The 16,796-nt window shown below is 44.1% G+C and overlaps 1 protein-coding gene across 2 annotated transcripts in view; it reads right to left on the bottom strand.

The window, feature by feature from the left end:
• Positions 1–16,796, bottom strand: part of fuss (SKI family transcriptional corepressor fussel) — a 127,121-nt gene that overhangs the window by 43,435 nt on the left and 66,890 nt on the right. The window contains exons 3-7 of one of the 2 annotated variants that reach the window (XM_071683782.1): positions 6,111–6,209; positions 4,692–4,816; positions 4,086–4,232; positions 3,679–3,937; positions 1,642–2,553 (exon numbers count right to left, since the gene is read on the bottom strand). In XM_071683782.1, the coding sequence (XP_071539883.1) occupies positions 1,642–2,553; positions 3,679–3,937; positions 4,086–4,232; positions 4,692–4,816; positions 6,111–6,209 (1,542 nt within the window). The remainder of the gene's footprint in view (positions 1–1,641; positions 2,554–3,678; positions 3,938–4,085; positions 4,233–4,691; positions 4,817–6,110; positions 6,210–16,796) is intronic. The other variant, XM_071683783.1, reaches the window with a different exon arrangement.

Below are 16,796 nucleotides of genomic sequence, written 5' to 3'. Positions count from 1 at the left end.
CCACCAGGTAGCATTAACATAAATCTGTAGCCTTACGAGAAGGGAGGGTCTTGTCTCACACTGACACGGCCTGGTGGACATGCTGGCTGCAGCTGCGTCTGTGGTCTGTCTGGGTCTGTACGAGTTAGGTGCGTAGCTGCTGTCAGTTGTGGATGCAGTTTTTCTCTGTTCGCTCAGCGGATTATTTTTTTCTCTCTTGCGAGTGTTTGTGAAAGTTCTTACCCGTCTGAGCACAAAATTCCTCTTTGATGCCTTTTGTGCGATACAGTGATAATTTTGCAGAAGCGTATTGCGTACACAGAACACCTGATTTCGTCATAAAAGAACTAAATTAAGTTTCTGAATATTCCACATCGAGGAAAACCTGCTTGAGTTGGTATCATAGATTAATGGGCAGATATGGAGAAGGGTTCCTTACCTGATAGAAAGACATGTAGGTATACTTAACATTAAAGATATCTTTGAAATACATTTCATTAAACGGGGATTTAACGAACGAAGTGCAGCAAGCCATATCGGCTGAAAAGCTAAATCAACGAGAGTTTATGAAAAAGAGAAACAGTACAAGCGGGATCAATCTGAGCTTCTCAGGTGTTTGTGGACCGGACCTTTGAAAGTGCAGAGGTTGTAGAGAGAAAGACAAATAACGGCTCCTCTGTGCGAGGGACGAGAGAGGTATCGGTAGTGGTCAGTTCTTTTGTGCCTAATCTCCGTACACAACTTTAGGGAAGAGGCTGTCTGTTGCATGTCCCGGTCTTAGGGATGGAGTGCACGTAAGCAGGTCGCAAGCAGCGGCCGAAATGATAACTGTAGAGCTGAGAAAGGGAAGCAACGTCACAGTGGACAAAATGGATGGTTGAAAAGAGGTGATAACAGGAGATCCGATGAAGCAGATGACTTTTTACATCACTTTAGCCAAAAGAGAGCAAAAGAGAGGGACTGGAACAGCCTTTACTCCATGTAGGGATGAACGAGACCCCTGTGTATGTGAAATATCTGCTCAGATTAAGAGGAAAATGAGTGTGGCACGTATGCACCAACTCTCAGCTTTTGGAAAGCGAATTTAATAATTTTCATTTGTGTGGTAACGAGACTAGATTAGTAGATATGGATAATGCCTTACGTTATGTTTTAGTTATGTTATTGTATGGTTGAATTATAGTGTAATGAATTATGATGCAGGAATTAGATGAGAATCAGAGACAGTGGTTCGGAGATGCTGTAGGGGTACGAATGAAAAGAGGAGATATGTTCACTTTGAGAAAAAAATCGAATATCGGAGTGAAGAATGAAGGAAAAGTGTGTTGAAGAGTACAGACTGAAGTTGTCGGCGTGAGAATGAATAGTGTTAGCGGAAGATGATCGTGTATGGAGAGAAAAGGGCGTAGGTGATAGGACATAGCCCAGAGAGACACGGCTACTGACAAAATGAGGAAGAGAAATCACTCTATCAATATCAGGGCGAGACCGAAAACGAAATTATACATTAGAAAACAGAAACTGATATTTGGTAATGTATATATATATATATATATATATATATATATATATATATATATATATATATATATATATATGATGTAAGACAAAAGAAAAAAGGTCTTTATCGTATGGTGATATAAAGGTGAAAGTTGCACTCACCTCCACTAACGACTGGGTCGGTTCCAGTCCAGTGGTGCTGCTGCTGGCGCCGGGAACTGGGCTGCTCACTCGGCCGTGGGAGCGAGGGATATGGGAGGGATCGTCTCTACTGTTGTGTTCCTCCCTGTGCGTTCGTTCCTCCCTGTGCGTTTTCTCCTCCCTGTGGGTTCGCTCTTCCTGACGGGAGAGGCTGCGAGCGCTCTCCTCCACCTCGGCCTCACCGGGAGTCGTGTCAATGCTCGCGTCCTTCTTGTAGTCATCGGGTTTATAACTGTCGATCTTATAATGGTCAAGATCAGGGCTGTGGTGTTTCGTCGAGCTGGGTTTGTAGCTGTCAGGTTTAACACCGTCACTTTTGTATAGATCGTGTTTGTATGTGTCACTTTTGAATTCGGGCTCATCATCCGTGGCCTCGATATCCACCGTCTCGTCATCCGAATGTCTGCTGGAGTCGGGTAGCGGCGCTCCAGAGTCCCGACCCGCGCTGACCGTAGGCGTTGGGGATGCTCGCGTCACGGGCGTGAACGCTGACAAGTGTGCCGGCCGGAGTGCTGGGGCCTCTGTGTCCGCTGGTCGGGGGTCCGTGATGGGGTCAGGCCTGGGGTCGGAGAGTGGCAGGGGAGGAAAGCTCGGGAGAGGCCGTCTAGGCCACGCTGCCAGTGGATATGGCAAGCCAAGGGGAGGCAAAGAGCCCCTGGACCCCCACAAATAATCCACAAACGTCTGGTGGGCGTCCTTGTGGTGGGCTGGGTAAGGAGGTGGCAGAGGAGCTAAGTATGGTGGTGGGTAGGCCAGGTCGGCACCTACAGGCTTGAGAGCAGGTGGGGTGAAGGAGGGAGGTTTGCTGAGCGGGGATTCCAGTCGCGGCGACTTAGCAGTACGGGAGCCCGAACCCTGGGGGAGGACACGGCGCTGCCAAGACATGAGCTGATTACTGGATGAATGACACCACTAAGTAACTCATGGTGGTACCTGCACTACAGAACCAGGTGCCACTACATACTGTTAATTGATTGTTTTTCCCGTCCTAGCCAGGAAGCTACTGGAACAAAACGAAAAGGTTCTCAGTTTCACACATCCATTCTCTAACTGTCATGTTTAATATACCAAAACCAGACCCTTCTGTCCACAGTCAGGTCCCAAAGACTACTCCGTGGACTCTTTCATTTACCTTCCTTGCCACATGTCCAAGAAGATATTAAACAAACATCCAAAACAAAGCTCAGACTTTACTAGGAATCACTCGTCTTCCATCCTTCCTATTCGTACACGTGCCTTACTATCCCAGGTCAGAACTCCTTACGGTATTCAGTGGCTTTTCATTTAATCCACATATTCATAGCACCTTCCAAACTCTGTTATATGCTTTCTCTAGATCCATAAATGCACGGTTCACTTTCTGCTTCCAACGCAACTTTGTCAAACAAATGAGTAAACGTGCCTTCTTCTCCTGAAGCCACATTGCACCTCCTCTATTAGATGTTCTGTGCAGGACGCCACCCTCTCAGTCACCGTTCTACCATACACTTTACTTATGCACTCATCAGACTCATAACTCTGTCACTGAGCTTCACTTTAGTCCTCTTGCCTCCATAAAATGGCACTAAACGTGCATTCAGCCAGTCATCAGGCATCTCATCTAGTGCTATGCAAATTTCGAATCAATCATCAACACCATCGTCATCTTTCTTGAGAGATTCTGCAGCAACCCCATCCCCTTCGGGAGCTTTGCCACACTTCGTCTAATGTAAGGCTTTCGCCACTTGCTTTCTTTGTGCCATTACATTTGCTGTGGCTTTCCCACTCTGCATGCTACCTTGACTCAAACACACTACTTCCGCCACCTTAATACTTCAAACACTTCTTGGAAATACTCACTCTGTCTCTTTTGCGCACTTAAGTAAAACTCCCTCCCTCCACACACACACACACACACACACACACACACACGCACACACGTACGTCAGCTTGTTCTTTATAGACAAAAACAAAATAGACAATATCGTGCAAAGTATAAGAGCGATGGTGTTGACTTACATTTTGTTGTGTGGCTGCCATGAGACGCTTCCTGGTGCCTCCGTTGAACATGGCCTTGACATCCTCCCAGGCGTACTGCACCTCCACGGGCGGCTCCCCAGACAGCCTGATGTGCCTCCTCCAGGAGTTGAAGTTGGCGGCGTCCGGCTGCACGTACTTGCTGTCCGCCAGCCGGTGGGAGTGGAACACGAACTTGTTGGGACTGAAGAACATGGCGCAGTAGAGACATTTGATGCACTTGGCTCGGGACGAGTTGTATCTAGCGCGAAGGAGAAGAAACCGTTATGACACGTTCGCTCTTTGTTTCTCGTCGCTTTTGTGAGTACAGACATGGGAGCAACATTCTTGTACGATATTCCAGGAATGTCCAGTCAGCATAGTTACTGAGGTCATCCGCGTTGACTCACCTGGAAGGTACGAAGGAGCCACGGCAGCCCCAGGCACACTCGTGCATGACGTCGAAGGAAAAGTTCTCCGGGAGCTTGGGCGGTGTGTTGTCTCCCAGGAAGGACTTGCAGAGCCGCTCTGCCTCACGCTTGGTAATCATGCCACATCTGCAGCAGGTATGAGAGAGAGAAAAGAAGGTTGAAATGATTCATAAGTACGTATATTCATATTATTCATATTATTCATATTCATATTCATATTATTATTATTATTATTATTATTATTATTATTATTATTATTGTTATTATCATTATTATATTTTTATTATTATTATTATTATAATTATTATTATTATTATTATTATTATTATTATTATTATTATTATTAATATTATTATTATTATTATTATTATTATTATTATTATTATTATTATTATTATTATTATTTTTATTGTATAACACAGGACCTCTTCTCCAAGGGCTCCCCTGGAGTGAGAAGTTCTTCGACGAAAATGTACCCCGATGGTACAAGCTCGTCCAAGTTGACTTTTCACTCGCGTCGTAACCTCCAGCAGGCAGAGTCCGGTAACGCCTGATGTATCTTAATGTCTGAGATGTCACACTAACCTTCTGGAGGAGATGGGCATGGCTCCCGCCCTCCGGAGGATCTCGAGCTGCACGGGCGTGCACTGGACGCACGTGATGCCCAGCGCCACCCGTCGATTGTGGATCTCGTTGTAGCTGAACTCCTGCTTGAAGTGCGGAAAGCAGAGGCAGTGACTATCAGTTACTGGGACAGAGAAGTTCTGTGTCATCATACACAGATACATAGTTACTGGGACAGAGAAATTCTGTGTCATCATATACAGTTATACAGTGACTGGTACAAAGAAGTTCTGTGTCATCATACACAGTTTTACAGTTACTGGGACAGAGAAGTTCTGTGTCATCATACACAGATATACAGTTACTGGGACAGAGAAATTCTGTGTCATCATATACAATTATACAGTGACTGGTACAAAGAAGTTCTGTGTCATCATATACAGACATATAGTTACTAGGACAGAGAAGTTATGTGTCATTATATACAAACATACAGTGACTGGGAGAGAGAAGTTCTATGTCATCCTATACAGACATCCAGTTACTGAAGATGATTGCCACTTATTTATCACTTTTTGAATAGCCATTTTTTACGGTTGCCAAGTGGAATGTTCTCTCGCAGGTTAGGAGTCTGTCTTCCTGCCCACCTGAGCAGATAATCAATATTTGTCACGTTACCTGGAACATGTCGCTCAGCCAGAGTCCATTGACTCTAGATCAGGTCTTATGATATGTACACTCGTCAGCGAGAACGTTGTTTATGCCTGGTGATGACTGGTGAGCTGCGTCACCCTCTACACCCTGAGACAGGGAGCAGAGTCGACCGTGTCAGTCACGTCAGGTACGGTCAGTTCCACCGGTTCAGACTGACTGTCTGACTGGGTTTATTGTAGACTGTGATCGTTATTGGCTCTACGCGATCAGAACCGCAAATGAACTGTCTTATAAGAGCTGATTCTCGTTGGTGATCTTAACCGTTACTGTTAATCTAACTCATCAGTGTCTGGCATGTAGATATACCACCGTCAGCCGTCAACTCGTCATTTCTGTGTCGTTTTTATGATGAACTTGGGAATTATACGTTAATCTCCCCCCACAGTCCCACCAGCAATGTGTCGCAGCGACAGGCGCTGTGAATATATCTTTTTACGTGTGAAATGATTTGCAAGAGTAGAAGATTTTAGGAGCAGAGGACCCACTTTTATGCTCTCTGGAAACCCCTCTCAGTCTGCTGCAAGTCTTTAAAAAACTAAAAAAAAAAATTAAAGCGCGTCAGCATAGAAGAACGAAAAACTAGTTAAAAAATGTATCTAGGTTACAAGGTGGTTATCTCGATAAGGCATCTAACTAACACAGTTTTGCGGGGAGTTGTATGTGTGAAGTGCTTAGTGTGCTTCTCGGAGCAGCGATGTGCACGGGTTAGGTAGGAGGGCTGCTCACCTTGAGGAGGGTGTTGGAGATCTGCGCCAGACACAGCCGTTCACAGTTGTCGATGTTGAGGGAGACGATGGGGACCCCGTAGAGCATGACGGTGCTGACCTGAAACACACACACACTGCCCGTCACCACCACCACCGTCACACTAGGGAAACACACTGCCCGTCACCACCACCACCGTCACACTAGGGAACACACTGCCCGTCACACCAAGGAACACAACACCACCGACAGGCCAGAGAACACACCACCGCCCCTCACCACTACCGTCACACCAGGATACACGCCATCCCTCATCACCAGCCCAGTCGTTACCTCCACCGTCACCGTACGTACCATACCGCTCGTCCACCAGAGGAACGTAGTGTAAGAGGTATATGTACATATTTTGTACTACACATAGCATTATGATCATCTGGCGTGTCCACAAATTATCGTTCATTTGTATGGACATACATCCGTCTAGGATCTTTCTGCAGATATTTACACCTGTATGTACACACACACACACACACACACACACACACACACCGACAAAACACTATCCTTACACTCTTCTGTTGGACAACATGACGCAACGGTAGAAGGATTTTGACATACGCCCTAGGGTCTTGCCTCATAATAGTAGCCTTGTTTACATTATATATATATATATATATATATATATATATATATATATATATATATATATATATATATATATATATATTTTGTATCATTATTATAATTGGTATCCATACATATACATACATAGACATATACCTAAATACACACGTACATATTCATACCTGCTTTCCTACATCCATTTCTGGCGCTATTACCCCGCCCCACAGAAAACAGCATCGCAGCCCCTGCTTCAGCGAGGTAGCGCCAGGAAAACAGACAAAAAAAAACCATATTCGTTCACACTCCGTCTCTAGCTGTCATGTGTATTGCACCGAAACCACAGCTCTCTATCCACATCCAGACCCCACAGACCTTTCTATGGTTTATATATCTCAGTGTGCATAAAACAAAGTATGCAGTGTAAACTGTACTGTCTCAGATTGTTATAATGCATATCATTTATCTTTTATTTCGAGAGTAATTGCTATAGAGGGCAGCCACGTTAATTATTAAGAAATGCGTCTTGCAGTCATGCCTACCAACCTTACAGAGACACAGAGACAACAGGAATCATAGTGCTCGTACTGAAATCCATTAGACCCATCACTCAAGATTATATATTTGTTAGGTGTGTATGGAGGGGAAATGTGTCGCATGCAAATATCATAATATCTGTTTACAATCTTAGCAGCTTATCAGCGTTATCTGCTACACACGTTGCTGCTACTGGAGGCTACATCGTCTGGGTGTGTCAAGATCCTCCACAGTCGTTGATTATGAGAGAGACATAAGAATATAGAACATCGACTCCAGCATAGTGGTTACAAGATCTATGAAAGAAACTGTCTCAGGCGGGTTCAGATGCTCTTCTCGTCCTGAGTTACCTCTACACTGCTGTAATGATATATGTTATTTCCAGTTACCTCAACATTGTTCACATTTTTCGTGAAATTGATCAACCATCTCCCCTTCAGTACTCTCTTGTATTTTTCCTGCTGAATATTGACTTTCACTGATCTATCAGCATCTTATAAATCATCTTGAGGTCATTTACATCCTTTTCTCCCACTTCAAATCTAGATTTAGTGGTTCTTTCCTTTGTTCACATGATTATCAGATTGGCACTTTTGGACTCTTTCTTATGACATTGCTATTTTCTTTTCAACAGTCAGTTGTTCTCTTCTTCGGGGTCCCATTACTACTGTGTCAGTGCCTCTCATTTCCTCTTCAAACTACCTCTTTATCGCTCTTCTTCTTTCTCTTTTTCACTCCCTTGTTTTCTTCATTCACTTCTGTTTTGGTAAAGTGCTTATTTACGAGCACTAATGACGCGATTTTGCCAGAAAGAAAGGCTGTGAGTATCGCTCACCGTAGCAGAGAGATAGAGCTATGAGGGGCGAGTCGTTTGAGTCACTTGTTGTCAAGTGTTACGTGTCAGATGGGGAGATTGTGTGTTTGTGGACTGAGAGTCAGCAGCCCACGTGTGGGTGAGGCAGAGAGAAGAGGTTTGCTATGCAAGCCAAAGGAGGGACGCTTGACAGTCACTGAAGTATTAGCTTACTGCAAAGCTCGTCACTAACCCGCTCGAGGAGAGAGAGAGAGAGAGAGAGAGAGAGAGAGAGAGAGAGAGAGAGAGAGAGAGAGAGAGAGAGAGAGAGAACGTGTGTATATGTAAGCGAATTCTAAAAATCCTTGAGCGAGATTCCAAATAGAAAAGGCTGCATATGATTGAACAAAAAGCAGGAGGGATGGTGTAGCGGAGGACAAACACGGCCACATAATACCCCACACGCACGTCAAGAAGAAATCTTCACTAATTGGCACCCTTTGACCTGAGAGCCTTTGATGTAATCGCGCGGGAGATTCAAATTCAAACGCGCGGGAAATTTGAATGTTTACCCGTTCCTCTTTACAACTGCGCATGTGTAAATACTCTCATATGAGAAGGTTACGCTCTCCTGGGCCTTATGTAGAGTTCTTTACACTTTGCTGTGTTGCACGGCTGTCTCTCTCCATTGAAACATTTCAGCTGAATTTACATTAGCCAAAAACTTCTCGCCTATCACACAGAGTTGAGCCACGAGTAAGGGTTTCTTAAAGAAAAGATCTCCCAGGGTGAATAGGAGAGGTACGAGAGTAGTGTAAGCACCGCTGCTCTCCAAACACGGCTAGGCATCTCCTCTGTGGACTGCCTGAAACATTAAAGACGCATAAAGATGTGAATTTCATTCGTTGTCAGAACAAACTCTCGTAAAAACTTCCTCCCAATACCATTTCAGAAGAGGATACAATAACCTGGAAAAGTTAAGGTGAAAAATAAAGGGTGTCGTAATGTTGCTGTAGAGCTGTAGACGGAGGAGGAGAGACTGGTATCTTAAGGTTACGACGTGTCTAAAGATCGTGAGCTGGAGCAGGGTACGTGCGGAAGTGCGGTTCGTACCAGCGGCGTCTCTGGCTGTTTATCTACAGTCAGTTACGTAACGTTTTCTTTCCATGATTATCAAAAATTTACAAGAATATTTCTTCTAATTCAGTAGGACTTGATGCGGGGAGTTCGTTCATTTTGATGTTGATTAAAATCGATCCCTTTGACCAGAAAAATTCATAAAACTTTTTACTTGAAGTTGAATTATTTAAAGAAATCAACACACGTTGAAGACTGTGTACCGTATTTGCTCAGTGTGTGATCTGACTCATCAGTAACTCCAGTCTGAACCCAAGAGGGCGTCTCTGTCTGCTGTAGAGGCCGGTGTTCGCGGAGTCAGTTCTCACCTTGATAGATTTCCGTCCATGTTACTGACTGCGCTCATGTAGCACGAGTCGAGGCCTCCCTCACACCGTCATTCATCAACACTTCCATCCACCGAACACACACACACACACACACACACAAGAGATCACTTGTACACCAACCCGTCATCAAACCTATTCTCTCAGGCTGATCCGCCATCTCCTCTCTCATCAGCCTACCGTTACCTTTCACTCCACACTTGCCATCTCACACACCAGCCCAGCCTCTGCCTCACGTACAGCACACCCTTCCCTTTGTAACTCTTTTGGTGTTCTCAAGGGAAGCATATGAGGTCCTCCAGTATCCTTGATCGATGTTGACACACTCACTGTCTTGAGAGCCATACAAGCATTACAGTATGTTGGTCGTAAGAATTTCTTCATCATAGGAAGATAACCAGTGACATGAGAGTAAGATAAATTTGGAGGAACCGTAATACATGATGTTTCCTACACTCAAATAGAATCGTTAAATGTATGTATATGACAGGAGCCGATATCGCTCAAGTGAACATGAAAAGATGAAGTAGAATCTATAGGTTCCACTACACACACAAAGTGCCTCATGAATCTTAGTTGTGTTCTGGACACTTCTGTACGTATTCATTCCAGTTTTCAATGCCCTGTCCTTGTCTCATGTTTCCGTAATTGTATTGCTCGCCGACTCCAACTCGGGGTCAGTTTTCAAGTTACCTTTCTGTTCACTGGTACACCTTTACTTTTTACAGTACCGTAATTTGAAGGCACTGCACAAGATAATGACACCATGCTGTTTCAAACTGCATTGAGGTGGATAAACACCATTTCACCGGGAAGTGTCTGCCCTGCAAGACTTGAGTCTTCTGTTCAAGGGTTTGAGGAGTCTTAAGGCTGACAGACATGACCAGCCTTCCATTCGTAATAGCAATGCACGAAATACAATCTCTAATGCGTGTATACTTCGTTACTGTCAGTTGACCAGGAATCCCACTCATTTCTATATACTTTGCCAGGAAAAATTACCTTGTCTTGAATTACAGTCCTCCCCATATCGATGCTTACAATCGTTATGCTAGATTTTTGAGAGACTACAAAAATGTTTGGCATTTCGTTAGCAGTGATTAATTTCAGAAGTCAGAAGTGAATGATTACCCAGAAAGATATCACTTTGACTAATTTGTTATATTTGTTATACTCCTATTTCATTTGTTGTGTTGTGCCTGCAGTACTCTAAGTCATTATCGCTGTTATCATGAAAGAGTGAAATGAAAAAACTTCCTTATTTATGATAATCTGCCGATTCTAGATTTCATTTTTACAGTTGGTGTTACGATAATGAAATGGCCTTAAATAGAGCATCCATTTGCCTGTGCCATCTCACCTTAATGATAAAGAAATAACGATTCAAAGGAGACAGGACATTGACGATAATGTAAAAACAGTCATATTTGCTGTCTGTTTTGTATACTTGCCTCAGTAGGATAAACTGCTTGCATGAGAACTGCAAATGAAGTGTTTCGAGTCGTTAAAGGGTCGACTCTGTGCAAACATGTTTGCACTGTATGTTTGTACCTACTCCATGTACTGCTGTGTAACATCTGCATGACTGCCTTTTTTCTAAACATCTGTCTTCCCTATGTTCATATGTCTACCTTTTGTAAGCCTGTAAACTCTACGTAAATGAGAGTTGATCCTGTGGACGTGTGTTTATGTTGTAGATGTGTATTCACGCAGAGCACATGAACCGAGTCTACATTGATTACGTGTTACCTCCGTGCGTGTGTATATGCCTTGAAGGTGGCGCAAAGAAAAATAATTCTTCTAAACAAACTTTTATGATTTTCCTCATTGCAACATGACGATATATGATTCCCAGACATAGTGATCTGCAACGTGAAAGAGATCAAAACCTTATTCGCAACGATTCAATGCGTGTGTGTGTGTGCTTTTACATGTGACGATGCTGTTTACCGCTTTGTTCAACAATACCTCATGACCCTCTTACCTGGGAGATGAGCAAAAGGGCGGCATTTACAAATTCCCCTTCTCGAGAAGTCACACAGGCATCAGAGAACAGAACAGTTTACACTGAAAGGGAATTAGGAACGCTGAAGGAGCGTGGTTGAGCACCGAGGTCATCTTTTAACCATTTCAAACAGAAACGAGTAAAGAAGATGCCGGAAACTGGATCGAGATTTGTCGTATGAAGGATAAACTCCTCCAGAAGCTTCGTTATTGTTAACTGTCACATTAACCTGAGTCGAGGATGTCACTAAGCGGGCAGCTGTCATCGTCAGACAGATCTTGTGCACGTGGAGCAGGCCGAGTGGCGCTTCTAGCGGCTCCGTCATTAAGAATGTCTCTTTGGTGTATTCAAGCCGCCGGTGTTATTCATGGCCTCACAAAGGGTGCTCCAAGCTGCCCTTTGATCTTGTACGTGGCGGCCCTAAGAGTCGGCTAGACTGTAAGTGGGATTAGGCCACGGGTCAGAGGGCAAAGGCTAGCGGTGAGCGGAGAACGCCTCGTGTTGACCCAGTGTCCGTGGGGGCCGTCGCCCCTCTTGCTTCTCCCCGACCCCAAGCTCCTCTGGCTTCTCAAGGATCGACTCCCGCTTCCCTCCTCCTCCTCCTCCTCCTCCTCCTCCTCCTCCTCTTCTTCTTCTTCCTCCTCCTCCTCATGAGTTCAAACTTCGCCATAATGATCTACTTTCATCCCCTCATAATGATCCACACCCATTTCTCCAGGTCAGTAATTCCTGTTCACTCTGCTAATCAGTGTTTCACTTTCCTCTGCGTAATGACGCTGTACATTTTGTAGTGTTATATATCCGCTACTGTACAGTAATATATCCCCTCTGTACAGTAGTATATCCCTTACTGTACAGTAATATATCCCTTACTGTACAGTGATATATCCCCTACTGTACAGTAATATATCCCTTACTGTACAGTGATATATCCCCTACTGTACAGTAATATATCCCTTACTGTACAGTAATATATCCCCTACTGCACTGTAATATGTCCCCTACTGTACAGCAATATATCCCCTACTGTACAGTAATCCGTATCTACCATGTGCAGTGGTTCATCTCCCCTGCACAGAGATCTGTGTTTGCCACATACAGTAGCTCACACTGTGTTTTGTATTCGCCCAAGCAGTAACTCGTATTAACAATACACCTGGTGATCTCTACCTACCATGTCCAGTGGTTTACCCCTCTCTGCACAGCGCTCTTAACTTTCTTCACGCAGAGAGATGTACGACTCTTGCTTCACAGGATTATACAATTTCATGTAGGTGTGATGGCTGTTCACCTCTGCACAAATGAAGAACGTCCTGTTGCCCCTTTGTTTCAACAGACAGAACTATGCCTTTGATTGTTATCATATTCAAGACTCTCTTTCTGAAATGCGCGTCTGAATTTCCTGAACTCTTTCTTCCGCGTACTTCCTCAACTCTCTGTACCCGCTCAAAACTACATCTCCACCTGCAGTACCTTTCTCCTATACTCTCATATCCAGATAGAACTCTTTGGAGTGCCTAATTAACGATATCTTTTTTGATTTCTACTAAGCCGTAGTTTATTTAAAACCCGCTAATGTCTTACCATAAATCCCCGTTTAAGTGATGGTGCTTAATGCTAAGCTGTATGCTCGAAACGTTTATATTTATCTGAAGAAAAAAGTGACATACGAAAATGAAATGGATTTTCTTTTCCACAATCTCTCTAGAATTACTTGGTCGACGCTGGCAGTCCTTCACCGTCTCATCATTGCTCTACTTCCTCTATACAACTTGCGGTGGTAATCCTGTCTCATCGCCTCTTTACCCATCAACACACCGAACGTACTGAGCGAATTACTCTCTCTGGAGTTATCACAGTCACTTCTTACCAGCCTCTCCTCTGTACACCCTCAGAGTAGCCTTCGCCATCTCTTGAGGCACACTCTCAGCTTCCACACACACACACACACACACACACACACACACACACACACACACACACACACACACACACACACACACACACACCTTACGCATCAGCTGGTGTAGAGCGCTTCCTCAGCGTCCCTCCGAGTTACGTCCTCCACTTCAGGATGGTCACAACAGCCCTCGTACAGCAATTGTGTCTTACTTGATAACGTTCTCGTTCAAACTTGCTCACTCCCATGTTCACCACACCTCACACTGCTGGAGGCTTCTGATTTTACCTATCCACTATCTCAGGCAAGTAGCAAGTCTTTAAGAATGTTGTCCTCGTAATTGGTGTCACAATTTTGGTAACAGTTGGTATCTTGTCCCTCGACACCACCTTCCTGTTATGTCGTAAACACCATACTGCATGTCGGGAACAGCTGGTTCCCTCACATTGTTTGTGGGGGACCAGCTAGAGAATACATGTGAGCGGAGGAGGCATTTCCTTGGTCTGTTCATGGCGCAACCACTCTGACGCGGGAAACGGCGAATATGAGAAAAGAAGATATTGCAAGTATGTGTACCCCGCATATATATATTGTGTATAATTATTTTAATGCATGTTCGCCATTTTCCGCGTTAGCGAGGTAGCGTTTAGCTAAACAACAGAGGACTGAGCCGAAGAGGCAAAATCCATACTTTGCCCCCTCTCTGTTTCTTATTTTGGAGAATTGAAAACGAGAGTGGAGGATTCCCCCCCCCCCCCCCCCCGCTTCCTTCCCCTTTTAGTCGTCTTCTACTACACGCAGGGATTACGTGGGAAGTATTCTTTCTCCCTTATCCCCAGGGATAATATATATATATATATATATATGTTGAAAAGAGTGGGGAGAGTTAGTGAGCTTGGGAAGGAGACTTGTGTGAGGAAGTACCAGGAGAGACTGAGTACAGAATGGAAAAAGGTGAGAACTAAGGACGTAAGGGGAGTGGGGGAGGAATGGGATATATTTAGGGAAGCAGTGATTTCTTGCGCAAAAGATGCTTGTGGCATGAGAAGCGTGAGAGGTGGGCAGATTAGAAAGGGTAGTGAGTGGTGGGATGAAGAAGTAAGATTATTAGTGAAAGAGAAGAGAGAGGCATTTGGACGATTTTTGCAGGGAAATAATGCAAATGACTGGGAGATGTATGAAACAAAGAGGCAGGAGGTCAAGAGAAAGGTGCAAGAGGTGAAAAAAAAGGGCAAATAAGAGTTGGGGTTAGAGAGCATCATTAAATTATATGGAGAAGAAAAAGATGTTTTGGAAGGAGGTAAATAAAGTGCGTAAGACAAGGGAACAAATGGGAACTTCAATGAAGGGGGCTAATGGGGAGGTGATAACAAGTAGTGGTGATGTGAGAAGGAGATGGAGTGAGTATTTTGAAGGTTTGTTGAATGTGTTTGACGATAGAGTGGCAGATATAGGGTGTTTTGGTCGAGGTGGTGTGCAAAGTGAAAGGGTTAGGGAGGATGATTTGGTAAACAGAGAAGAGGTAGTAAAAGCTTTGCAGAAGATGAAACCCGGCAAGGCAGCGGGTTTGGATGGTATTGCAGTAAAATTTATTAAAAAAGAGGGTGACTGTATTGTTGACTGGTTGGTAAGGTTATTTAATGTATGTATGTCTCATGGTGAGGTGCCTGAGGATTAGCAAAATGCTTGCAATAGTGCCATTGTACAAAGGCAAGGGGGTTTAAAGCGAGTGCTCAAATTACAGAGGTATAAGTTTGTTGAGTATTCCTGGGAAATTATATGGGAGGGTATTGATTGAGAGGGTGAAGGCATGTACAGAGCATCAGATTGGGGAAGAGCAGTGTGGTTTCAGAAGTGGTAGAGGATGTGTGGATCAGGTGTTTGCTTTGAAGAATGTATGTGAGAAATACTTAGAAAAGCAAATGGATTTGTATTTAGCATTTATGGATCTGGAGAAGGCATATGAAAGAGTAGATAGAGATGCTCTGTGTAAGGTATTAAGAATATATGGTGTGGGAGGCAAGTTGTTAGAAGCAGTGAAAAGTTTTTATCGAGGATGTAAGGCATGTGTACGTGTAGGAAGAGAGGAAAGTGATTGGTTCTCAGTGAATGTAGGTTTGCGGCTGGGGTGTGTGTGATTATCTCCATGGTTGTTTAATTTGTTTATGGATGGGGTTGTTAGGGAGGTGAATGCAAGAGTTTTGGAAAGAGGAGCCAGTATGTAGTCTGTTGTGGATGAGAGAGCTTGGGAAGTAAGTCAGTTGTTATTCGCTGATGATACACCGCTGGTGGCTGAATCGTGTGAGAAACTGCAGAAGCTGGTGACTGAGTTTGGTAAAGTGTGTGAAAGAAGAAAGTTAAGAGTAAATGTGAATAAGAGCATGGTTATTCGGTACAGCAGGGTTGAGGGACAAGTCAATTGGGAGGTAAGTTTGAATGGAGAAAAACCGGAGGAAGTGAAGTGTTTTAGATATCTGGGAGTGGATTTGGCAGCGGATGCAACGATGGAAGCGAAAGTGAATCATAGGGTGGGGGAGGGGGCGAAAATTCTTGGAGCGTTGAAGAATGTGTGGAAGTCGAGAACAGTATCTCGGAAAGTAAAAATGGGTATGTTTGAAGGGATAGTGGTTCCAACAATGTTATATGGTTGCGAGTTGTGGGATATGGAAAGAGTTGTGTGAAGGAGGGTGGATGTGCTGGAAATGAGATGTTTGAGGACAATATGTGGTGTGAGATGGTTTGATCGATTAAGTAATGAAAGGGTAAGAGAGATGTGTGGTAATAAAAAGAGTGTAGTTGAGAGAGCAGAAGAGGTTGTTTTGAAATGGTTTGGTCACATGGAGAGAATGAGTGAGGAGCGATTGACCAAGAGGATATATGTGTCAGAGGTGGAGGGAACGAGGAGAAGTGGGAGACCAAATTGGAGGTGGAAAGATGGAGTGAAAGAGATTTTGAGTGATGGGGGCCTGAACATGCAGGAGAGTGAAAGATGTGCATGGAATAGAGTGAATTGGAACGAAGGTTGTGAAGGTTAGGAAGTCTTAATGGGTGTTTCATTATTTGCTCCAGATCGTTAAGGGGAGGAAATTCAAACGTCCTCAGCTCCCCCGGGATCATCTGGAATAGAGCCTAACCGATCCCTGTGGTGTACAGTGAAGTCATCCGCATAAAGGAGTTCACTGCCTAGCTTTCAAAAGAGCAGTAATTCGTGACAGGAAACCACATACATAGCCGAGGAGTGGTGCAATGATGGAGGATCCGGATGAAAATATAAGAAGCATAAAAGCAGAGGTATAGAGAAGGTGAGATCACGATTGTTGCAGAAATGAAGGGAGAAAGAGCCAGGACTAGGAGCTGTGTTAGAGGAATTGAAGTGGGGCCCCACTGT

The sequence above is a fragment of the Panulirus ornatus genome, chromosome 37 (assembly GCF_036320965.1).
Source record: "Panulirus ornatus isolate Po-2019 chromosome 37, ASM3632096v1, whole genome shotgun sequence".
Taxonomy (NCBI): Eukaryota; Metazoa; Arthropoda; class Malacostraca; order Decapoda; family Palinuridae; genus Panulirus; species Panulirus ornatus.
The sequence above is the reverse complement of the archived record's forward strand: the minus strand, read 5'-3'. Positions and strand labels throughout refer to the sequence as shown.